This window comes from Coregonus clupeaformis, chromosome 17 (genome assembly GCF_020615455.1).
Source record: "Coregonus clupeaformis isolate EN_2021a chromosome 17, ASM2061545v1, whole genome shotgun sequence".
NCBI lineage: Eukaryota > Metazoa > Chordata > Actinopteri > Salmoniformes > Salmonidae > Coregonus > Coregonus clupeaformis.
Window position 1 is genome coordinate 3,987,557 of NC_059208.1, and position 25,831 is coordinate 4,013,387.

General features: G+C 42.0%; 3 protein-coding genes across 8 annotated transcripts in view; 2 read left to right on the forward strand and 1 right to left on the reverse strand.

Moving 5' to 3' along the window:
- The window catches only part of LOC121585979 (translocon-associated protein subunit beta-like), a 14,110-nt gene extending 12,093 nt beyond the window's left edge, over positions 1 to 2,017 (forward strand). For both annotated transcript variants that reach the window (XM_041902354.1, XM_045226054.1), the window contains exon 6: positions 1,279 to 2,017. In XM_041902354.1, the coding sequence (XP_041758288.1) occupies positions 1,279 to 1,389 (111 nt within the window). In that variant the 3' untranslated portion in view covers positions 1,390 to 2,017. The remainder of the gene's footprint in view (positions 1 to 1,278) is intronic.
- LOC121585977 (SH2 domain-containing protein 2A) lies at positions 1,871 to 25,720 on the reverse strand. 2 transcript variants are annotated; one of them, XM_041902346.1, is made up of 10 exons: positions 25,476 to 25,720; positions 14,024 to 14,131; positions 10,510 to 10,712; positions 7,629 to 7,804; positions 4,482 to 4,571; positions 4,233 to 4,407; positions 3,846 to 4,073; positions 3,364 to 3,742; positions 3,020 to 3,171; positions 1,871 to 2,564 (listed from the first exon to the last, which is right to left on the reverse strand). In XM_041902346.1, exons 2-10 carry the CDS (start codon positions 14,049 to 14,051, stop codon positions 2,391 to 2,393), a joined length of 1,605 nt encoding a protein of 534 aa, XP_041758280.1. In that variant the 5' UTR covers positions 14,052 to 14,131; positions 25,476 to 25,720; the 3' UTR covers positions 1,871 to 2,390. The 2 variants fall into 2 exon arrangements, with proteins under 2 accessions (XP_041758280.1, XP_045081988.1); XM_045226053.1 differs by lacking the exon at positions 25,476 to 25,720 and adding an exon at positions 9,858 to 9,956 and having other exon boundaries at positions 14,024 to 14,135.
- Positions 16,083 to 25,831, forward strand: part of LOC121585978 (death-associated protein kinase 2-like) — a 43,727-nt gene continuing 33,978 nt past the window's right edge. For 2 of the 4 annotated variants that reach the window (XM_041902348.1, XM_041902353.1), the window contains exon 1: positions 24,286 to 24,478. The gene's annotated coding sequence lies outside the window, so the exon portion shown is untranslated. The other 2 variants (XM_041902349.1, XM_041902351.1) reach the window with 2 other exon arrangements.

Below are 25,831 nucleotides of genomic sequence, written 5' to 3' on the forward strand. Positions count from 1 at the left end.
TTCTGGGATTTTTGCTCACCGTTCTTGTGATCATTTTGACCCCACGGGGTGAGATCTTGCGTGGAGCCCCAGATCGAGGGAGATTATCAGTGGTCTTGTATGTCTTCCATTTCCTAATAATTGCTCCCACAGTTGATTTCTTCAAACCAAGCTGCTTACCTATTGCAGATTCAGTCTTCCCAGCCTGGTGCAGGTCTACAATTTTGTTTCTGGTGTCCTTTGACAGCTCTTTGGTCTTGGCCATAGTGGAGTTTGGAGTGTGACTGTTTGAGGTTGTGGACAGGTGTCTTTTATACTGATAACAAGTTCAAACAGGTGCCATTAATACAGGTAACGAGTGGAGGACCGAGGAGCCTCTTAAAGAAGAAGTTACAGGTCTGTGAGAGCCAGAAATCTTGCTTGTTTGTAGGTGACCAAATACTTATTTTTCCACCATAATTTGCAAATAAATTCATTGAAAATCCTACAATGTGATTTTATGGATTTTTTTTTTCTCAATTTGTCTGTCATAGTTGACGTGTACCTATGATGAAAATTACAGGCCTCTCATCTTTTTAAGTGGGAGAACTTGCACAATTGGTGGCTGACTAAATACTTTTTTTCCCCACTGTAGTTGGCTAAGTGGTTAGCAAGTGAATGTTTGATTTTTGAAGAAGCTAACAGCAGAGTCCCGTCCTGGATCAAGAGCGTTGCTGGCTAATATTTGTTTTGTGCGTGCAGGAAACTGAGTAGCATTTTTGAGTTACTTGTATAGTTTAGGTCAAACTGTACCTAATGTTCACAATGAGCTCATTAGCATTCTCTGGGATTATACATGTGCTTGTTACTCTGTAATCTGAAGGTTAGCAATGTTATCAGTGGTGTTTGAAAACCGCTCAACCCTTGTGTTCAGTGCCGGTATTGCCGAATATCCCGGTATGGCACAAGTTCGGTATGACAATCAGGATACCGCCCAAGCCGGTCCTATCCTCAATTAATGGGACACTTGAAAATAACTGTCAGGGCCTCTGTTTACCAACGGGTTAGCAGCCACCCTAAACAAACTAGACTGCAAACAACCATGGTTAATTTAGTTTTATTCTCCACTCTGTCCGTTTTGTATAAAATGTAAATAGAACCCCACTTCAGTAGGGTTTTGCAACAAAATAAATCTGTTTTTGATGGACGAGTTTAAGAAGTATCTCCCTGTTTTCTTGCGTAACTTGACCCAGGCTTTGAATTGTCTGTAACCTCCCCACATCTCCCTCTTCCCTCAACCCCCTCTCTCTCTCCCTCCAGCTGGACTGGGCTGCCTTCGGTGTAATGACCCTCCCCTCCATCGGCATCCCCCTGCTCCTGTGGTTCTCCAGCAAGAGGAAGTACGACTCGCCCAAGGCCAAGAAGAACTGAACACTACTCTCCACTGTGGAACTAGCTGGGGGGGGATTTGGGTTCATCAACTTGCACCTTTTCACACTATTGTGCTGACACAAACCGTACTGTGCTGGCTCAGATATTTTCTTGTCACTTTGTCCTTTCCAACATAGTTCTAGCAACCATGCTGGATGTGTAACCAGACTAGTGCAGTACATCTCTGCTCAGTAGTGTGAAAAGGTTATTAGTAACTCAGGATGGGAGGGGAGTGACTGTAATAACGTACTTACCCATATTGGGGGTAAAACAAAACAGGTAATATGAGTGATCTGGGAAGATGTGCTTCGTGTGATTGATTGGGGGAATATGAGCTTTGTGGACTATAGCCTTCGATGGCGAGAATGGGCTAGTGGTTTCATTGCTGGTTATTCTAAAACAAGCACATGCATTCATACAGTACATATACAGAGGAGTGTCCAAGTCAGACTACAGCCGTAATGCAAGAATGACATGAACCTTTTGCCTTTTTGTTTTATTTAGTAATTAATTTGTTTTGAAACCCTCAAGGTGTTTTCTACAGAAAAAAAGTGGATAATTTCCCAGGTGGTTCTGGGTGGGACTTTGTCTTGTTTGGGAAATAAACAAGCTGGGTTTTATAAAGTGAGATTCTTGTGTTTTTACAAATTTCTCTATTTTTGTGGGGTAGTGCACAAGTGTACACTTCAAGGGTAGATTGGGACACAATGGAGCACAACTTCTGTAGATGCATTTTTGGCACACATTGACATTCAGGACTGTCTCTAGCCTCGAGTTACATAGAAAAGATAACTTGATCAGTTTATATAAGTGTACAGTAAGTAAGGCTAAATTCTGAATATTTGATATTGTGGTTGTCAGTATTTTGTTCACAACGATAATTGCAGAGAGGGTCATTCGGTGAGGAGTTTTGGGTTTATAGTTTGAAATGTTGTAGATGTAGGGTGGTCAGTATTTTGTTTACAAGGGGAGTTGTATGATAGGGTCTTAGTAAAGCGTGGTCAGGGTTTAGGGTTGGGTGGAGGCAGTGGAGGCCTTGAGCTGGTTGGCCTCTTTGGGATCTGTTCGTAGATGCTGGTGCCCGGGTTTTCGGTCAAAGGTCGTTCTGAACAAGGTGTCAGAAAGACCCCAGGTCGGGATGGGGAAGAGGACAACAAGATGGGATCTCCACATCGCTAGAAAAATGTATGGGAAAAAATATGGGTGTAAAAAATGAAACATCTTATCAAAGTACTTTTATATAAAATATGTATTTTTTTTATCTAATATTTTCAAACGACCTATCTACCAATATGTAATTTTTACTCAATTATTGAAAAAGCCTGATTTAACATCAGTTATTTAGAATTCCATTAGCTAATAATTTTCTTTATTGCCAACCTCCTTACCAAAATGGTGTAGATCTCATGTCAAACTGAGGGCCGAGTGTCTGCGGGGTTTCATTACCGTGTACTTGAGTGATGAATTAAGATCACTAATTAATAAAGAACTCCCTTTTCCTGGTTGTCTAGGTCCTTAATTTAAAGGAAAAAAACAAAAACCTGCAGACACTAGGCCCTCCATGGAATGAGTTTGACACCCCTGGAGTAGATAATATATGCACAACAAAATATGTTTGGTGTTCCAATACCTGCACACTTCCGTCCTGTTGAGGGGGGCAGTTAACGGGCCTGGGAGGCAGTCGTAAAGGCCGGTTGGGGGCTGTCCTGGCTGGAAGGGGGGTGTGACTGGGGGCCTCTCTTGTTCTTAGGTTTACCTCTGAGTAGAGGTGATGCTGGGGGTCTGCAAAGGAGAGCGGATATATTGTAATACATGTATACAGTCATATGTTCATTCTAGGCATGAAAAAAAAAAGTGCTCAATGGGGCTGTATAAATAGAACACAAAACTAAGGAGCAGCTAAAACTTTAATGCAAAAATGTGTATTGTGTAATTTCAGGTAGCTTGTTTTTTGTAGCTAGTCTTGTCTTTCACCTCGCCCACCAGCACTCCTCTCGGCATCCCGCCAGCGCCCCATGGCGTGAAAGTCAATGTGTTCCTTTGCCTCTTCTTCTTCTTCACGTTGAACCAGATGAGGGGTTTCCTCGTAGGTGTGCAGGGGATCCAGCTTCCAGTAGACTGGGTCCCCCACCGAGCCACGGCACATGAGGGGGACGGAGGACGCTGTCACCCCCTTCTGGCCTGGAGGGTTGCACACATTGACGTAGGGAGATGTGTCTGTCTGGGAAAGCATGCTTGGTGGCTTGTTCACCCGGGCGTACAGTGCGTCGGAGGCGTCATCTCCCCCCCCAAATGCTCCTGCACAGCTAACGCCAGGTTTTGCCACATCTTGGGGGAGGATCAGATTTGTCACCTGGAATTTGTTTTGTCATGTAGTCTGTAAATCCATTAACAGCATTGACTTTTTTTGCAGGTTTGTTTAACTTACAAATGTTAAAGTGAGAATAGTTCCTCACCTCCAACAGTTCCCCAAGCTGGTTTTCTGGTAGAGAACGGGACTTTTTTAGCACCTTCTTCACCACAGCATACTCTGGCGTTCCGTCGTTCGTAGGGGCTGAGCTGGCCAATATCTCTTGGACTTGGACAGTGGCAGGAGCCGAGGGTGCAGATGATGACGCTTCTGTCTTCTCTCCACCTTCATCCTGCAACCCCAGTTTAACTGTACCCTCACAAGCTTCACTGGACTGAGAGAGAGAGAGATTGAGAAACAAACTGTTGCAGTTGAGTTTACCTAAAAGGATAGTTTGCCACAAAATGTACGTTTGTTAGATGTTTAGGTGGTGCCAATGACTATTTCCCTTTGGTTTATGAAGGAGGCATGGTGTGGAATATGTACTCGGCACCTCGTCAAAGGGTATGGTGAGAATCTCATTGAAGGGCCCCACAGGATACTGGGTGTAGTAGCTGACCAGCTCCTGCAGGCTTTTATGGCGACTCTCCTCCCCAGCGATGAGGTAACACGACCCTCTGCCACCCTCTTCCTCCTCTATGATGAAATGGCGGCACCTATCCATTCCTCTGGGGGGAAAAGTGTCTGTCTAAAAATGTCTTTAGGTGTGTGTGTGTATGTGTGCGGTCTGTTGTGACTTTACCTGTACGAGAGTACAAAACCAATCTTTGACTCGCTGAGCCTGAGCAGAAAACAGCCCTGCTGCTTGTCCTTTAGAAGCTCCTCTGCCTCCCTATCCAAACAGTCAAGAGAGAGAACGACACACACACACACACACACAGAGAGAAAAGTGAGAACAATTCAGACTGCATAAGCTGTACAAACACAGCACGTATGTGTGTACAATTATGTGTCTTTGCTTTGACTCATGATGTGTGTGTGTCACTCCTTATTTGGTCCCCTCTGGTGCTGAGTAAAAGCCAAGTTATGCTTGATCCGAATACAGTGCCTTGCAAACGTATTCAAAATTGCTAATTTGTTAGATTCTCCCTTTCCAAGAATAACTTTCAACAAGAAGTTAAACTTCTACTGCAGTGGGCTAAATCAGGGTCACACAGTGATTCTTGATAGTCTTTAACAAATCTACTTTGAAACAAAAGTATACACCTCACATGGTTATGGGCTTAAAAAAAGACACCTGTACCATGTCAGATATAGAGTTGAAATTTATATATTTTTGGTTTGCATCCCAATATTACACTTTACAGTGCCTTGCAAAAGTATTCATCCCCCTTGGCATTTTTCCTATTTTGTTGCATTACAACCTGTAATTTAAATTGATTTTTATTTGGATTTCATGGAATGGACATACACAAAATAGTCCAAATTGGTGAAGTGAAATGAAAAAAATAACTTGTTTCAAAAAATTCTAAAAAATAAATAACTGAAAAGTGGTGCGTGCATATGTATTCACCCCCTTTGCTATGAAGCCCCTAAATAAGATCTGGTGCAACCAATTATCTTCAGAAGTCACATAATTAGTTAAATAAAGTCCACCTGTGTGCAATCTAAGTGTCACATGATCTCAGTATATATACACCTGTTCTGAAAGGCCCCAGAGTCTGCAACACCACTAAGCAAGGGGCACCACCAAGCAAGCAGGTTTTTCATCGGCAGGGACTGGGAAACTGGTCAGAATTGAAGAATGGATGGCGCTAAATACAGGGAAATTATTGAGGGAAACCTGTTTCAGTCTTCCAGAGATTTGAGACAGGGACGGAGGTTCACATTCCAGCAGGACAATGACCCTAAACATACTGCTAAAGCAACACTCTAGTGGTTTAAGGGGAAACATTTAAATGTATTGGAATGGCCTAGTCAAAGCCCAGACCTCAATTCAATTGAGAGTCTGTGGTATGACTTAAAGATTGCTGTACACCAGCGGAACCCATCCAACTTGAAGGAGCTGGAGCAGTTTTGCCTTGAAGAATGGGCAAAAATCCCAGTGGCTAGATGTGCCAAGCTTATAGAGACATACCCCAAGAGACTTGCAACTGTAATTGCTGCAAAAGGTGGCTCTACAAAGTATTGACTTTGGGGGGGTGAATAGTTATGCACACTCAAGTTTTCTATTTTTTGTCTTATTTCTTGTTTTTTTCACACAAAAAAATATTTTGCATCTTCAAAGTCGTAGGCATGTTGTGTAAATCAAATGATACAAACCCCACAAAAATCCATTTTAATTCCAGGTTGTAAGGCAACAAAATAGCTTTCGAACAGTGTTCTTCAAACCTGGATCGTATTCACTAGACACAAAACGGTACCAAATGGCCCGAAACAAGGAGGTACAAAATGCTTGTTTTAGAGAATTCTGCACAGTCCCAGATTTGGGTTCAATGGCATGTACACCTGTTTCTCTAAGTGAGAAATGTGTGTGTGTGTGTGTGTGTGTGTGAATATGAATATGAATATGCCCTGTTTGATATTGAATATATTATACTTTAAAAAAAATGTTTTATCTCACCCACGTTCTGTAGGCCTACTGCTCACTTTAGAGACATGCTACTATTTAGCAATATTTTCAGTGAGAACCGATCATGGAGGTTATGAATTTCAAGGTCTTTGGAAGACTATTCCAAAGAATGGCAGCTGAGTACAAACAGGTTTCCCTCCCATACCACTCTTAAATCTGAAAGGAACAAAGTCAGTTTCACTTCTTCTAGTGGAATAGTTATGGTTATCCCTGACCAAGTTAAAGTACACTGAACAAAAATATAAATGCAACATGTAAAGTGTTGGTCCCATGTTTCATGAGCTGAAATAAAAGATCCCTTACATTTTCCATACGCACAAAAAGCTTAACTCTCTCAAAGTTTGTGCACAAATTTGTTTACATCCCAGGTTGGGAGCATTTTATCCTTTGTCAAGATAATCCATCCACCTGACAGGTGTGGCATATCAAGAAGCTGATTAAACAGCATGATCATTACACAGGTGCACCTTGTGCTGGGATCAATAAAAGGCCACAAAATATGCAGTTTTGTCACACAACACAATGCCACAATTATCGTGATGACTGCAGGAATGTCCACCAGAGCTGTTGCCAGAGAATTCCATTTTCATTTGTCTATCATAAGTCGCCTCCAATGTCGTTTTAGAGAATTTGCCAGTAAGTCCAACCGGCCTCACAACCGCAGACCACGTGTAACCACGCCAGCCAAGGACCTCCACATCCGGCTTCTTCATCTGTGGGATCATCTGAGACCCGCCACCCGGACAACTGATGAAACTGAGGAGTATTTCTGTCTGTAATAAAGCCCTTTTGTGGGGAAAAACTCATTCTGATTGGATTGGATGCGCCCCTACCCAGTCATGTGAAATCCATAGATTAGGGCCTAATGAATGTGTTTCAATTGACTTATTTCCTTTTATGAACTGTAACTCATCAAAATCTTTGAAATTGTTGCATGTAGCGTTTATATTTTCGTTCAGTATAATTACATAGGTACTTGGGGACCATACTGTGGACAATCTTATATACAAGACACAATTTAAATCTAAGAGAATCTCTCCTCCACTTTGAGCCATCTGAGGCTTTCAAAGTGGGAATGGTCAAGATGAGTATGTGTATCCCTTTGTATGTGTCGTATCATCTGTGGTCGTGTGTGTGTGTGTGTGTGTGCATGTGTGCGTTTTATGTGTGTTTGATTGTACGTGTGTGCATGTGTGTCTGTGGTCTTTTTGCATTTGCACTTGTTTCCCTGCATGCGCCATGTTTCTTTTTTTCTATTGCAGATAATATGTATACCAGTATATGTTTCTGTGTGTGCTAGCAGTCTGACAGACAGACCTGCGCGTGGCGAACCCGTGTAGCCAGTGGGGCATGGGGCGGCCAGGCCGACGCAGGCGGGGGAGCTGTGTCCTCTCGAACCACAGCAGGGTGTGGGCCCGAAGGGACGGGGACAAGGGCTCCAGGGGCCCGGGGCGACCCAGAGTCAGAGCAGGAGACACCCTCTTCACTACTGTCTGAGAGAGGGAGGGATAGAGGGAGATAGACAGGGAGGGTTGTGAGATTTACAGTGGGGAGAACAAGTATTTGATACACTGCCGATTTTGCAGGTTTTCCTACTTACAAAGCATGTAGAGGTCTGTAATTTTTATCATAGGTACACTTCAACTGTGAGAGACGGAATCTAAAACAAAAATCCAGAAAATCACATTGTATGATTTTTAAGTAATTAATTTGCATTTTATTGCATGACATAAGTATTTGATACATCAGAAAAGCAGAACTTAATATTTGGTACAGAAACCTTTGTTTGCAATTACAGAGATCATACGTTTCCTGTAGGTCTTGACCAGGTTTGCACACACTGCAGCAGGGATTTTGGCCCACTCCTCCATACAGACCTTCTCCAGATCCTTCAGGTTTCGGGGCTGTCGCTGGGCAATACGGACTTTCAGCTCCCTCCAAAGATGTTCTATTGGGTTCAGGTCTGGAGACTGGCTAGGCCACTCCAGGACCTTGAGATGCTTCTTACAGAGCCACTCCTTAGTTGCCCTGGCTGTGTGTTTCGGGTCGTTGTCATGCTGGAAGACCCAGCCACGACCCATCTTCAATGCTCTTACTGAGGGAAGGAGGTTGTTGGCCAAGATGTCACGATACATGGCCCCATCCATCCTCCCCTCAATACGGTGCAGTCGTCCTGTCCCCTTTGCAGAAAAGCATCCCCAAAGAATGATGTTTCCACCTCCATGCTTCACGGTTGGGATGGTGTTCTTGGGGTTGTACTCATCCTTCTTCTTCCTCCAAACACGGCGAGTGGAGTTTAGACCAAAAAGCTATATTTTTGTCTCATCAGACCACATGACCTTCTCCCATTCCTCCTCTGGATCATCCAGATGGTCATTGGCAAACTTCAGACGGGCCTGGACATGCGCTGGCTTGAGCAGGGGGACCTTGGTGTGCTGCAGGATTTTAATCCATGACGGCGTAGTGTGTTACTAATGGTTTTCTTTGAGACTGTGGTCCCAGCTCTCTTCAGGTCATTGACCAGGTCCTGCCGTGTAGTTCTGGGGTGATCCCTCACCTTCCTCATTATCATTGATGCCCCACGAGGTGAGATCTTGCATGGAGCCCCAGACCGAGGGTGATTGACCGTCATCTTGAACTTCTTCCATTTTCTAATAATTGCGCCAACAGTTGTTGCCTTCTCACCAAGCTGCTTGCCTATTGTCCTGTAGCCCATCCCAGCCTTGTGCAGGTCTACAATTTTATCCCTGATGTCCTTACACAGCTCTTTGATCTTGGCCTTTGTGGAGAGGTTGGAGTCTGTTTGATTGAGTGTGTGGACAGGTGTCTTTTATACAGGTAACAAGTTCAAACAGGTGCAGTTAATACAGGTAATGAGTGGAGAACAGGAGGGCTTCTTAAAGAAAAACTAACAGGTATGTGAGAGCCGGAATTCTTACTGGTTGGTAGGTGATCAAATACTTATGTCATGCAATAAAATGCAAATGAATTACTTAAAAATCATGCAATGTGATTTTCTGGATTTTTGTTTTAGATTCCGTCTCTCACAGTTCAAGTGTACCTATGATAAAAATTACAGACCTCTACATGCTTTGTAAGTAGGAAAACCTGCAAAATCGGCAGTGTATCAAATACTTGTTCTCCCCACTGTATATGCATATTCAATAGTTTCTCTGTTGTGCTGTCGGGTATCTTTCCATTATTGTGGAGATTTAAAGGTCATACTGAAAAGAAAACAAAAAGGGGAAAAAGGAGAGAGTATGAGAGAACAAGGTCCGGTCCAGAAAGAGCACCTACCAACTATAAGCAATATGTATAGCTCCACCTTGTCTGAAAGAGGGAAGGAAAGAGAGAGAGGGTAGGAGAGGGAGAACACAGCTGTTGTTCACACAGGTAAGCTTGGATACGTTCCCACAGAAGTTACCTTAGCAAGAGAAGACAGTTACATTTTAAACACTTGATATGCTAATCCATGCCTTTTTTGTTCCAGCGTGCAGTCAACTACATGAAAGTGGCCTACATGCCATCCTGGACATTGGGCCTTACCCGCAGCACATCCAGTTGGTGCTCTCTGTCACAAACCAGCAAGGCAAGACTGTCCCCGGCATCTGCTACTGTTACTGTGCTGCCAGTGGACAACCAGGCCTAAAGTGTGTAAGTCAAAGTGTGTATGGTATAAACCTTCATAGGCCAAATAAACACATCATAGTATTTAACCTATCCTTTCCCATTTATGCATATCAAACCGGTAGGATCTTAGAGAAGGCTCTAGAGACAGAATCTGAACTGGGCTGACCCACGCAACGCTGAACGTAGAGCGGTAACTTTCAGTTCTCTTTATTTTAACGTTTCTATCCCACCATGAAATGGCTGTTTTTATTGACCAAGCCACAGGAAGTTGTCTGTCTCTAACTGCACTGTGTGGTTTAGGGTGTAAAGCTTGGCTGCTGGTTTCAGACATGACAATCTGACTGGAGGCTTACGGGAAGTCCTCTACAAATACACAGACATGCATTTTAGAAAACAAGCATTCACATTCAGTAGAACTTATTGTACAAATGCTTGTCTGTGTCGTGTCTACCAAGCATAGAAAACACTATTGAAAAGCATGCACATTTCAGTATTTTGACCCAATAGTAGAGTTTCCACTGATCTGGGATCTGATGGCAAATCTAATGTCAAATTTTTATTCTGTAACCTCATTCTCCTGGCCATTGGTTTGTTTGGCTGGTAGCGCCACCTCCTCCCGAGGGGTTTTGGGGACCTTTAAGCTCCGCCTGGGTTTGATTGGAAGAGTCTGGCAGGTGGGCGGGTCTTCAGCAGAATGGTGTGGTGGTACAGGCTTTTGAGTTTGGATAGGCAGGCAGCTGATTCGCTCTTCTCGCCTGAGGCTTTCAACATCTGCAAACCAACACAAAATAATCTATAAAGCTAACCATTAACCATCACAAAAGTGACGGCCACAGAAATAGTATTTTTTACATTTAACTAACACAATATTATGTACTAACAAAATATTATGGGCTTAATAACAGTACAGTATGACCTAATAATTGTTTTCACTTTAGTATGTAGGTCTACTACACATCAACACCGTAGCAAGTTGTAAAAAAGTATTATTATCTTTTAAATTATATTTGTTTAAAAAAATGAGAATTCACATTGAGATGTACATTTATTTTACAAGTGAACCCTGCCTTCAGAAAGTATTCACACCCCTTGACTTTTTCCACATGTTTGTTGTGTTACAGCCTGAATTTAAAATGGATTCACTTCTAAAAGTCTAAGCGAACATTTGGAATTGTTTTAAGATGGTCATACCATGGATCATTTAGCTATTTGATTTTGAATTTTAGGACCCCCTTTAGGTATAAAAAAATATATATAAAAAAAATGATTTGATAAAAAATTTGAATTTGGCCGTTACTACTATAGCCCATTGAATGCATTGAATAACAAATTCATAAATGGCAAAAAAGACAATACATCATAAGGAATAAGGTTTTGAAGTGTCTGTCCTATATCTAGGAGATATAAGAAAGCTCAAGAAATAGTTTTGTTTTTTTGGACACATATTTAACCCCTCATTTTTGTTGGCACAAAACTACCTCCATACTTCCATTTGTTTATATGGGTTACCTTCAGACACCATCATGTTTGTGAGAGTCTCCCCTTTCTATCTTAAATTGACAGATTTTGATGGGGATTTTGATGTTTTCACTTTGTCATAATGGGGTATTGTGTGTAGAAAAAAAATATTTAATCAATTTTGAATTCAGGCTGTAACACAACAAAATGTGGAAAAAGTCAAGGGGTGTGAATACTTTCTGAAGGCACTGTAGTAAAATACATGAGACACAAGACAACATAAAAAACATAGCAATTAATGGAAGTTCAAATGGTGTAAAGTGCATACTTTCTCTGACAATAAAGCAATTCAGATCACTTTTAGCATCAACTTCAGGTATTGTAGATACAGTGGGGAAAAAAAGTATTTAGTCAGCCACCAATTGTGCAAGTTCTCCCACTTAAAAATATGAGAGAGGCCTGTAATTTTCATCATAGTTACACGTCAACTATGACAGACAAATTGAGATTTTTTTTCTCCAGAAAATCACATTGTAGGATTTTTAATTTATTTATTTGCAAATTATGGTGGAAAATAAGTATTTGGTCACCTACAAACAAGCAAGATTTCTGGCTCTCACAGACCTGTAACTTCTTCTTTAAGAGGCTCCTCTGTCCTCCACTCGTTACCTGTATTAATGGCACCTGTTTGAACTTGTTATCAGTATAAAAGACACCTGTCCACAACCTCAAACCGTCACACTCCAAACTCCACTATGGCCAAGACCAAAGAGCTGTCAAATGACACCAGAAACAAAATTGTAGACCTGCACCAGGCTGGGAAGACTGAATCTGCAATAGGTAAGCAGCTTGGTTTGAAGAAATCAACCGTGGGAGCAATTATTAGGAAATGGAAGACATACAAGACCACTGATAATCTCCCTCGATCTGGGGCTCCACGCAAGATCTCACCCCATGGGGTCAAAATGATCACAAGAACGGTGAGCAAAAATCCCAGAACCACACGGGGGGACCTAGTGAATGACCTGCAGAGAGCTGGGACCAAAGTAACAAAGCCTACCATCAGTAACACACTACGCCGCTAGGGACTCAAATCCTGCAGTGCCAGACGTGTCCCCCTGCTTAAGCCAGTACATGTCCAGGCCCGTCTGAAGTTTGCTAGAGTGCATTTGGATGATCCAGAAGAGGATTGGGAGAATGTCATATGGTCAGATGAAACCAAAATAGAACTTTTTGGTAAAAACTCAACTCGTCGTGTTTGGAGGACAAAGAATGCTGAGTTGCATCCAAAGAACACCATACCTACTGTGAAGCATGGGGGTGGAAACATCATGCTTTGGGGCTGTTTTTCTGCAAAGGGACCAGGGACGACTGATCCGTGTAAAGGAAAGAATGAATGGGGCCATGTATCGTGAGATTTTGAGTGAAAACCTCCTTCCATCAGCAAGGGCATTGAAGATGAAACGTGGCTGGGTCTTTCAGCATGACAATGATCCCAAACACACCGCCCGGGCAACGAAGGAGTGGCTTCGTAAGAAGCATTTCAAGGTCCTGGAGTGGCCTAGCCAGTCTCCAGATCTCAACCCCCATAGAAAATCTTTGGAGGGGAGTTGAAAGTCTGTTTTGCCCAGCGACAGCCCCAAAACATCACTGCTCTAGAGGAGATCTGCATGGAGGAATGGGCCAAAATACCAGCAACAGTGTGTGAAAACCTTGTGAAGACTTACAGAAAATGTTTGACCTGTGTCATTGCCAACAAAGGGTATATAACAAAGTATTGAGAAACTTTTGTTATTGACCAAATACTTATTTTCCACCATAATTTGCAAATAAATTCATTTAAAATCCTACAATGTGATTTTCTGGATTTATTTTTCTCATTTTGTCTGTCATAGTTGACGTGTACCTATGATGAAAATTACAGGCCTCTCTCATCTTTTTAAGTGGGAGAACTTGCACAATTGGTGGCTGACTAAATAAAAACATTCCCCACTGTAATACTGTAGATAATGCAATGCTCACATTAGTGCATAGGATGCACCTAGTAGAATTCACACAAAGAATCTATTTTATAACAAGCAGAATTTTAGATTTTTTTCTAACCCAGTTGGTCACATTTTTGCTGTGACTCAGATTTGGTCAGTTGATGCCTATTAGCTGTTGGTATCTTAGTGGTGGAGTGTAACCAAGGTAATCAGGTACCTACTCTTGTGTGATGAGTAACCTTTTTCTGAGACCTGCCTTAGCTCCCACAGCTAAAAACTGTAGGTTTGAGCTTAGTGGGCTAACACAATCTTCAGGTGCGGAGACAAACCTGTCTCTCTAACTCTTTCAGCCCAACAGCAGACCCGTGACTTGGTTTGGTATAAAGCTGAATGATTGGGATAGGGAAATGTAACCACTCTCAAATTCATAGATTGAGCTATGGCCAGGACTCACAGTCTGTGAGATAACGATATGATCTTTTTAAACATATTTCTAAACTATACATTGTTTGTTAACAAAGGCAACAAAAATGTAAGCAATGGTAAACAATAGCAATGATATTAAATGATTTAGTAATGAAATCATCGTTCCTACATAGTTCTGACTGAATATAAAACGGTTAAAAGTATAAGCCTGACCTTTTAAGCGCTGGTAGTCGAAGTCCATGTTGACATTTAAAATAGGTCGCCACAAGACGGCTGTAACAATGGATGTCTGAACATCTCTTTCCTCCTCTACATCAACTGCTGTGTGTCGAGAGAGAGAGAGAGAGAGAGAGAGAGAGAGAGAGAGAGAGAGAGAGAGAGAGAGAGAGAGAGAGAGAGAGAGAGAGAGAGAGAGAGAGAGAGAGAGAGAGAGACTATAAGAGTTGTTGTGGGTGGGGAGGGGAAATTGAATATTTTCCAAATTCTTAATTACATAATTATGATGTCCTAAGTTGTGCATACACATACCATATGTTATACAGTATGTGCATGCATCTACAATTATCATGTCCTCTTTTTTTCTTCTTTAAAAAAAAATTAACAACTGCTCATGTCTGTCACTTTACCAGTCTCATTCTTAGGAAAAGAAACAATAACTTGCATAAGCTGAGCTGAATCTTTACCCTGTTGCCTACATGTAACCTAGCACTCTCTATTTGGTGCACATTCTGCTTTTGTCATGTTAGAGAACTTTGAGCACAAAGAACAAAGTGGCAGTCACGTGCCCCCCACCACCCCCCCACCCACACACACACACACACACAGGAAGAGTGAAGGACCGCAACTTAACAAATGAGATAGGAGGACTGTAGAGAATGAAAGAGTGAGCTGAACTTAGTCAGACAGACTCAGGAGGACCCAATTCATAACACTGCGGGAGCGGGATGACTCAGAATGTATAGCTCTGTGAACCATGTTAAAACTGTCCCACCCCACAAGTTGTTCCTCTCGCAGACTTTGTCATTGGTTATGTGAAACCACATCTGTCCTTAATTTAAAATACATAGGAAACATTTTACTTAAGTGGAAGTTATGATTGAGGATTCGCCCCTGAGTGAACCCGCAGTGCGATTTCCTTTATCTGTGATTGACTGAAATGGGGCCTACGTTTAACTATGACCAAAGTAGCTCTCATTGGTTTAACATAAGGTCAACTAACACTGAAATACACTCTCAATACGAATAATGAAAAGTTAGCAGAAATGAATGAAAATACTGCACAATGCACAGTGCAAGGCAGACGTTGGCATCCAATGCAGTAATGCATAGAAATATAGTTCCTCATTCATTCATAGATGATTGTCTCTGGTTTCCTGTTATCTTTCTCACAGCTGCATTGTTGTTGTCACGTTCTTTTTCTTAATATTTGTATCTTCTCATCCCTATACCTCCAGTACCTAAAAAATCTTTCCATCTCTCCCTCTCGAAACACACAAATACATATTTCACATAAACAAACCTGCAGGCACAGGCATGCACACACACACACACACACACACACACACACACACACACAGACCTCTCTTTCTCAATAACTGTACTGCATTCTGTGACATCCCTCTCCACTTCCTTTCACCTTCAAATATCCAAGTAAGTTACACTCTAGCTGTCATTGTCTCAAGTTGTTTTGTGACATGGCACTTACTAATTATGAAACATTTAGAGCAGTTTTTTTTCTAAGAGCTCATATTATGTCCACAACTGTTCTGTTCCATCAGTGTAGGTATACTTACTGTGTATTACTGTATAATAATAATAATAATAATAATATGCTACATTTATTAATCAGGTATATTCCATGCATTAAAAATAAAAAATAAATGTATCGGAGTATTAGGCCATAGACGTGTGGTTATTCCAATGTGAAAGGCAACGTGAAAGGATGAGGGCAGAACTACAGTAGGCCTAGGCTACTTATAAATAACAGTTCAATTTTACTTCCACAGAGCGGCGCAAGAACCAAACACATCCCAAGATAATGTTTTGGGGCTAATACAGCACACGTGCCATAATAAAAACATGACATCTTGTAACAAACGATCATAGGCCAATTGCATATCACCATCGTCATGATTAATCATCATCATTATCATCATCAATCCATGAATGTCGTTGATCTAATTTCAATGAAGTGAGTATAGCCATACCATAGGGAGCCACCACACACACACAGGCTGAAAATATATTTCACCATCGTCGTGTGTTACAGCATTGAAACATAGGCGCCCATATGGCGACATGACAAGTGGCTTCATATCTAAGAAATGTGGTTGACTGGTTAATTTTTTCGAGTTGCATAGCATGCCTATACAACTCAATATAGTCTATACAAACCGCACACTTGTTCAACGATTTTCTTGTTTGAAACAGCAGTTGCGTGCCTCTATTTCTGACCTCGGCTGGACTGGCACGATTCGTGACGTCTCCGTGCGCAACCACGCGGACAGTTTCGAAAACAGGAGAGCGCTTTCCATAGCTGCCTTTGGTGCGTAAAACGACACGACCGTACCGTTATTTACTCATACAGAAAAGCAGAACGATAGCGGGGCTTTCAGACAATGTTGCATTGCCGTGGTATGTCGCAACTCAAACGAAACAACGTTGCCTGAATGCTTATAATAGGCTACATTCCGAGAAAAGGATTCCAATGTATTGCAGGTATTTATTTTTATCCAGATGGGTCTATTGTAGAATTAAATTCACACAGTTGTAAAAACCGGTCGTCATGTTTTGTATGACATGCCATTCTCTCCTGTAGTGTGTGTGTGTGTGACAGAGAGAGGGGGGAGGGATTTTACATTCATAATGTATAGGCTACTGTACAATCACATGCTCTATCCTAGTTCGTTTTTATGTGATACCCTAATGTAAATCTGGCTGTGTTGTGTGTAGTGGTACTACTTCGAAGTGATGGGAATTGGGTGCGTGTGAAGAGCATCGTGAGCTCTGATTGCAACCTGGTCTCAGAACATTTCGTATTATTCTGTATACTCCAGTTACTATGTTATATTATGTTTGTATGGTATGTATTAATTTGTGGATGTCCATCATCCACTTCGTATGATATGTTACGAATTATAATTCCTATGATATGATACGAATTTGCTAAAAGTACAATATGTTACGAATTATAATTAGTTTTGGCTAACATTGGCTAGGTGGCTAATGCTAACGTTAGCTAGGAGTTAGGGTTAAGGTTAGGAGTTAGGTTAAAGGGTTAAGGTTAGGGTTATGGTTAGCTAACGTATTAAGTAGTTGCAAAGTAGGAAAAAAGTAGTTAGTAGTTGAAATGTTGCTAATTAGCTAAAATGCTAAAGTTGTCCGTGATGAGATTCGAACACGCAACCTTTGGGTTGCTAGATGTTTGCGTTATACCTTTCGTTTTTGCCTTAAGTAACCTTCTGTCTTATGTAACCATACCAAACATTACAGATCATACTATAATTGAGTGTTCCGGATTTAAATTTACTATGTTACGTCTAGTTTATGAGACCAGGCTGTTGATTTGAGCCTACTGTTCTCTGCATTGCTCCAATGATGGATGGCGTTAAATACAGGGAAATTATTGAGGGAAACCTGTTTCAGTCTTCCAGATAATTGAGACTGGGATGGAGGTTCACCTTCCAGCAGGACAATGACCCTAAACATACTGCTAAAGCAACACTCGAGTGGTTTAAGGGGAAACATTTAAATGTCTTGGAATGGCCTAGTCAAAGCCCAGACCTCAATCCAATTGAGAATCTGTGGTATGACTTAAAGATTGCTGTACACCAGTGGAACCCATCCAACTTGAAGGAGCTGGAGCAGTTTTGCCTTGAATAATGGGCAAAAATCCCAGTGGCTAGATGTGCCATGCTTATAGAGACATACCCCAAGAGACTTGCAGCTGTAATTGCTGCAAAAGGTGGCTCTACAAAGTATTGACTTTGGGGGGGGGGTGAATAGTTATGCACGCTCAAGTTTTCTGTTTTTTTGTCTTATTTCTTGTTTGTTTCACAAGAAAAATATTTTGCATCTTCAAAGTGGTAGCCATGTTGTGTAAATCAAATGATACAAACCCCCAAAAAATCTATTTTAATTCCAGGTTGTAAGGCAACAAAATAGGAAAAATGCCAAGGGGTGTGATTATTTTCGCAAGCCACTGTTTATACATCACAGAAGACTGAGATATAACAAAACAGTTTGAAATAGAAACACCGGGTTTTTGTCAAAAGATTTGTAGATCTTTATTAATTATGTTGAAAATATTAATAACATTCCACCCATGAGGCCAAAGAGGGTGCTTTTGGTCATTGACTGCAGGAAAGGGCTGTTTCAAATTATCATCAGCTGGTGAGTGGAACTGTGTTTTTTGTAATAATAATGTATTATTTTTTTGTTTTTGCTCAATCTGATTGGGTGGGCCTGGCTCCCCAGTGTGTGGGACTGTGTCCACGGTCACCAAGGCCCACTCATGCCTATGCCCCTGTTGCAAACAGCTCATGATGACTGAATTGCACATCACAAAAAGCCTACTAACCAAGACTTCAGACCAAACTTTTTCAATACCTGGTTTGCATACCTATTGTTGCCTTAGTTAGCATTTACATAAATTGAAAAGTCTTTCCTACCTACCGGCTACCGATGACTTTCTTCTGTGAGCTGCTCCATGCCAAAACCAGTTGAGAGCTGCGCGCTCTTGCTGCCTGCAGATTATATTTTGCGCGCATGCGAATACATTTCACGTGCTTTGCGATTGTGTAGGCTACTTTTCACTATTGTACTACATAATTGATAAATCGTATACCTCCACTACACTACTTTGATAAGCATCAGTGGGGATTAAGAAGTGAGTATACGCAATACCCACTGAAAAAAAGTGTGTATACGGTATATACCTGCATAGTTTCCACTACACCACTGGCCCTTTGTGTTTTACAAAAAGTGCACTCTCCTACATGAGTGCGCTGGTATTACCGTTGCTGTCCTTTCAGAATCACGAACCTGTCACACACTGAAGACCTAGGTCCAATAGGTTTGCCACTGCACAAACATGTCTATAATAGATACAAAGACTGTTCAGGTAGTCATGTTTCGAGTGGCGCAGTGGTCTAAGGCAGTGCTAGCTGTGCCACTAGAGATCGTGGTTCGAATCACAATTTGTCCAGGTTAGGGGAGGGAATGGCCGGCAGGGATGTAGCTCAGTTGGTAGAGCAATGTTTGCAATGCCAGGGTTGTGGGTTCGATTCCCACGGGGGGCCAGTATGAAAAATAAAATAATTATGTATACACTCACTAACTGTAAGTCGCTCTGGATAAGAGCTTCTGCTAAATGAAAGAAAAAGGAGTGTATGTATTTGGAATGCCTAAGCGGTCTTGTGCGCTTATTGAAACTGATAATTGTGAGTTTTTTACTCGGCTGGTTTCGGGAAGAAATTACGAGGCCTCACTGTCCGAGACCCAGTCAAGACCGAGTACAAATGTATCCGACTCCGACACAAGACCGAGACACTCAAAATGTGGTCTCGAGACGGAGACCGAGACCGGTCTCGAGTACTACAACACTGCTACATATAGCTGATGGTCTTCTGATGTTCCTAAGGGATATTGTTGGTGATATCTCCCAGTGTTACAATTTACAACAAAACTTCAGACTCAGATTAGTGTGTGAATAGAATAGGAATGTGTTGTCTGTATTGTAAAAAAAAAAAATCACCTTTATTTAACCAGGTAAGCCAGTTGAGAACAAGTTCTCATTTACAACTGCGACCTGGCCAAGATAAAGCAAAGCAGTGCGATAAAAAACAACAACAACACAGAGTTACATATGGAATAAACAAAATGTACAGTCAATAACACAATAGAAAATCTATATACAGTGTGTGCAAATGTAGTAAGTTATGGAGGTAAGGCAATAAATAGGCCATAGTGCAAAATAATTACAATTTAGTATTAACACTGGAGTGATAGATGTGCAGAAGATGATGTGCAAATAGAGATACTGGGGTGCAAATGAGCAAAATAAATAACAATGTAAATAACAATATGGGGATGAGGTAGTTGGGTGGGCTAATTACAGATGGGCTGTGTACAGGTGCAGTGATCGGTAAGCTGCTCTGACAACTGATGCTTAAAGTTAGTGAGGGAGATAAGTGTCTCCAGCTTCAGAGATTTTTGCAGTTCGTTCCAGTCATTTGCAGCAGAGAACTGGAAGGAATGGCGACCAAAGGAGGTGTTGGCTTTGGGGATGACCAGTGAGATATACCTGCTGGAACGCATACTACGGGTGGGTGTTGCTATGGTGACCAATGATCTAAGATAAGGCGGGGATTTGCCTAGAAGTGATTTATAGATTACCTGGAGCCAGTGGGTTTGGCGACGAATATGTAGTGAGGGCCAGCCAACGAGAGCGTACAGGTCACAATGGTGGGTAGTACAGTGGGGGAAAAAAGTATTTAGTCAGCCACCAATTGTGCAAGTTCTCCCACTTAAAAAGATGAGAGAGGCCTGTAATTTTCATCATAGGTACACGTCAACTATGACAGACAAATTGAGAAAGAAAAATCCAGAAAATCACATTGTAGGATTTTTAATGAATTTATTTGCAAATTATGGTGGAAAATAAGTATTTGGTCACCTACAAACAAGCAAGATTTCTGGCTCTCACAGACCTGTAACTTCTTCTTTAAGAGGCTCCTCTGTCCTCCACTCGTTACCTGTATTAATGACACCTGTTTGAACTTGTTATCAGTATAAAAGACACCTGTCCACAACCTCAAACAGTCACACTCCAAACTCCACTATGGCCAAGACCAAAGAGCTGTCAAAGGACACCAGAAACAAAATTGTAGACCTGCACCAGGCTGGGAAGACTGAATCTGCAATAGGTAAGCAGCTTGGTTTGAAGAAATCAACTGTGGGAGCAATTATTAGGAAATGGAAGACATACAAGACCACTGATAATCTCCCTAGATCTGGGGCTCCACGCAAGATCTCACCCCGTGGGGTGAAAATGATCACAAGAACGGTGAGCAAAAATCCCAGAACCACACGGGGGGACCTAGTGAATGACCTGCAGAGAGCTGGGACCAAAGTAACAAAGCCTACCATCAGTAACACACTACGCCGCCAAGGACTCAAATCCTGCAGTGCCAGACGTGTCCCCCTGCTTAAGCCATGTCCAGGCCCGTCTGAAGTTTGCTAGAGTGCATTTGGATGATCCAGAAGAGGATTGGGAGAATGTCATATGGTCAGATGAAACCAAAATATAACTTTTTGGTAAAAACTCAACTCGTCGTGTTTGGAGGACAAAGAATGCTGAGTTGCATCCAAAGAACACCATACCTACTGTGAAGCATGGGGGTGGAAACATCATGCTTTGGGGCTGTTTTTCTGCAAAGGGACCAGGACGACTGATCCGTGTAAAGGAAAGAATGAATGGGGCCATGTATCGTGAGATTTTGAGTGAAAACCTCCTTCCATCAGCAAGACAATTGAAGATGAAACGTGGCTGGGTCTTTCAGCATGACAATGATCCCAAACACACCGCCCGGGCAACGAAGGAGTGGCTTCGTAAGAAGCATTTCAAGGTCCTGGAGTGGCCTAGCCAGTCTCCAGATCTCAACCCCATAGAAAATCTTTGGAGGGAGTTGAAAGTCCGTGTTGCCCAGCAACAGCCCCAAAACATCACTGCTCTAGAGGAGATCTGCATGGAGGAATGGGCCAAAATACCAGCAACAGTGTGTGAAAACCTTGTGAAGACTTACAGAAAACGTTTGACCTGTGTCATTGCCAACAAAGGGTATATAACAAAGTATTGAGAAACTTTTGTTATTGATCAAATACTTATTTTCCACCATAATTTGCAAATAAATTCATTAAAAATCCTACAATGTGATTTTCTTGATTTTTTTTCCCTCATTTTGTCTGTCATAGTTGACGTGTACCTATGATGAAAATTACAGGCCTCTCTCATCTTTTTAAGTGGGAGAACTTGCACAATTGGTGGCTGACTAAATACTTTTTTCCCCCACTGTATATGGGGCTTTGGTGACAAAATGGATGGCACTGATCCAATTTGCTGAGTAGAGTGTTGGAAGCTATTTTGTAAATGACATCGCCAAAGTCAAGGATCGGTAGGATAGTCAGTTTTACGAGGGCATGTTTAGCAGCATGAGTGAAGGAGGCTTTGTTGCGAAATAGGAAGCCGATTCTAGATTTAACTTTGGATTGGAGATGCTTAATGTGAGTCTGGAAGGAGAGTTTACAGTCTAACCAGACACCTAGGTATTTGTAGTTGTCCACATATTCTAAGTCAGACCTGCCAAGAGTAGTGATTCTAGTCGGGCGGGCGGGTGCAAGCAGCGTTCGATTGAAGAGCATGCATTTAATTTTACCAGCGTTTAAGAGCAGTTGGAGGCCACGGAAGGAGTGTTGTATGGCATTGAAACTCATTTGGAGGTTTGTTAACACAGTGTCCAATGAAGGGCCAGATGTATACAAAATGGTGTCGTCTGCGTAGAGGTGGATCTGAGAGTCACCAGCAGCAAAAGCGACATCATTGATATACACAGAGAATAGAATCGGCCCGAGAATTGAACCCTGTGGCACCCCCATAGAGACTGCCAGAGGTCCAGACAACAGGCCCTCCGATTTGACACATTGAACTCTATCTGAGAAGTAGTTGGTGAACCAGGCGAGGCAGTCATTTGAGAAACCAAGGCTATTTAGTCTGCCAATAAGAATGCGGTGATTGACAGAGTCAAAAGCCTTGGCCAGGCCGATGAAGACGGCTGCACAGTACTGTCTTTTATCGATCGCGGTTATAATATCGTTTAGGACCTTGAGCGTGGCTGAGGTGCACCCATGACCAGCTCGGAAACCAGATTACATAGCGGAGAAGGTACGGTGGGATTCGAAATGGTCGGTGATCTGTTTGTTAACTTGGCTTTCAAATACTTTCGAAAGGCAGGGCAGTATGGATATAGGTCTGTAACAGTTTGGATCTAGAGTGTCACCCCCTTTGAAGAGGGGGATGACCGCGGCAGCTTTCCAATCTCTGGGGATCTCAGACAATACGAAAGAGAGGTTGAACAGGCTAGTAATAGGGGTTCCGACAGTTTCGGCGGCTAATTTTAGAAAGAAAGGGTCCAGATTGTCTAGTCCAGCTGATTTGTAGGGGTCCAGATTTAGCAGCTCTTTCAGGACATAAGCTAGGTAGGTAGGGGTAGCTTGGTGGAAAGCATGGCCAGCCGTAGCGAAATGCTGATTGAAATTCTCGATTATCGTAGATTTATAAGTGGTGACAGTGTTTCCTAGCCTCAGTGCAGTGGGTAGCTGGGAGGAGGTGCTCTTATTCTCCATGGACTTTACAGTGTCCCAAAACCTTTTGGAGTTAATGCTACAGGATGCAAATTTCTGTTTGAAAAAGCTAGCCTTTGCTTTCCTAACTGATTGTGTATATTGGTTCCTGACTTCCCTGAAAAGTTGCATATCGCGGGGGCTGTTCGATGCTAATGCAGTACGCCACAGGATGTTTTTGTGCTGGTCAAGGGCAGTCAAGTCTGGGGTGAACCAGGGGCTATATATGTTCTTAGTTCTGCATTTTTTGAATGGGGCATGCTTATTTAAGATGGAGAGGAAAGCACTTTTGAAGAACATCCAGGATCCTCTACTGACGGAATGAGGTCAATATCCATCCAGGATACCCGGGCCAGGTCAATTAGAAAGGCCTGCTCGCTGAAGTGTTTTAGGGAGCATTTGACAGTGATGAGGGGTGGTCGTTTGACCGCGGACCCATTACGGACGCAGGCAATGAGGCAGTGATCGCTGAGATCCTGGTTGAAGACAGCGGAGGTGTATTTAGAGGGTAAATTAGTCAGGATGATATCTATGAGGGTCCCATGTTTACGGATTTAGGGTTGTACCTGGTAGGTTCCTTGATGATTTGTGTGAGATTGAGGGCATCTAGATTGTACAAGTACTAGATACGAGCAGTCATCATAACATATTGATTGTGAGAGTTTCAAGTCCATATATTTTTATTTGTAATATCTTGTGTGTGTGTGTGTGTGTGCGCATGCGCCTGCGTTGTTTCCTTGAGCAATTAATGACTAGAATGAAGAACTCAGTAGTGGCATCATCATTTGAGACCACAGCAACAGTCATAATTATTGCTAAACCCCGCCTATTTCTAAAATGTATCTTCTTGAAAATGAGATTTTAAACCTAAACCCACTGCTAACATTATACCAAACCTTAACCTTAAATTAACACCAAAAAGCACATGTTTTCATTAATTGTTATGATAGGCAATTTTGGCTTTGTGACTGTGGTAACTAGTGACAACCTAGGCATAGCGGGTTTGCACCTAGGCAAGCAAGCACTCCCAACAAAGTTACGCAGAAACCGAAGGAGGGGCAGAAATAAGGGTAACTTTTCCGCATTCCACAGTTAACTGTAAACAACTCTGGCTGTAGGCCTATTTACACATGCACAGGAAAATGTGCTACGTTGTTAACTAGTCGTCCTTCTACTTGTCATGAAGGAAAAGTAATTGCAACGCATTAGAAGACCAAACACTTGTATGTTTCAGTTTGCAAAAGAGCCTCGTCTGGCATGTTCAGTTGGGTGAGTGTTTCTCCTGACGATCTTCTCGACGCATTTTTTATTTTCGGTGTTTTCTCTGACTTATGCTTCTATATATATATATATATATATATATATATATATATATATATATATATATATATGTGTGTGTGTGTGTGTGTGTGTGTATGTAAACCACCCAGGCTACCCAATAAATTATAACCTCATAATAATAAACGATGCGCCGCTCTCTATCACCCACTTTTTTTCTCGAAGTCGATTGTGTATCACTGCTGCAATCTCTCGCTCGTTCCCGACTAGTTGAGTTTGATGAAAAACTGTGCAATACCTTTTGGAATATAACATTTCGTTTCGGGTTGTGTCCATGTCATGATGGTAGTAATGGATTGTCAGAATTTGAAGTTTAGCAATTTTCAAATGAGAAAGTTGGGCCCGTTACACACCATTTCTTTTGGAGTAAATTATGGGATTGTTTTTCATACCTGGTTCATCTGAGCTTCTGATATTTTTTCTTCTTCTTTCTTTGCGTAACGTTTAGGCACCCTCACTTCTCTTTCTCCCCATTGGCTTTCATATTTGCTCAATTCCAACCTATTCAGCTTTCATATATTATTATTGCGTTGTCCAAATGATCATAATCTTCTCTAAATATTTTGCTCTATGTGGTGATCAATATAGTATTTTCACACACACACACACACACACACACACACACACACACACACACACCGGGAAGGCCAAACTCAACAAATGAACAGATCACATTCCCTTAGACACACAAGTGTGGTCAGGGTCTGCAGTAGCCCAATAAGGGATTAAAAGAGCCTAACGTTACTCCTTATAGTCCAAGGACCTTATATGTTCTGTTTAGAGGCGAATTGGCTCCGGCAGCCGAAACAGCCAAATGCTCCATCTAAACGTGTATCGATTCTCAGTTGCGGTATAGTTCTAGAAACATAAAGTACTCTGCTTTCCTATCACATCAAAATAAAAACACAAATGCAAAATATACACTTACTGTACTGGTTTTAACACAGTTGCATACAACAATATGCAACTGTGTGTGTGGGGGGTTGTCACTGGACCAACAAAGGGATGGGGCTCTTCACAAAAGCATAGTCTTTCTCTGGACCTTCGGTGTTTGTCAACATCGCCACCATGTTTGTTTTTACTGACTTGTTCAATTCCAAAATAAAAAACCTCACAAAGCCAGTGTCCTCTCTCTTTGAAATGGAGGGAACTGGGCTGTTGGGGTCAGCACATCGAATGGCACTTCGGTGCTCACACATTCTAGTGCGTAACTCCCTTGAAGTTTCTCCTACGTAAAATAAGATGCACGGGCAGCGAATCACATAGATCACGGTGTCCGGAGAT

What these genes read in the sequence shown, in the direction of transcription:
- LOC121585977 (XM_045226053.1), bottom strand. Translation starts at nt 14,051, where the DNA reads ATGGACTTCGACTACCAGCGCTTAAAAG. An exon ending in TCACCATACCCTTTGACGAG is followed by an intron (nt 4,074 to 4,232) that starts GTGCCGAGTACA and finishes TCTCTCTCTCAG; the next exon opens with TCCAGTGAAGCTTGTGAGGG. An exon ending in AGCTTGGGGAACTGTTGGAG is followed by an intron (nt 3,743 to 3,845) that starts GTGAGGAACTAT and finishes AACAAATTCCAG; the next exon opens with GTGACAAATCTGATCCTCCC.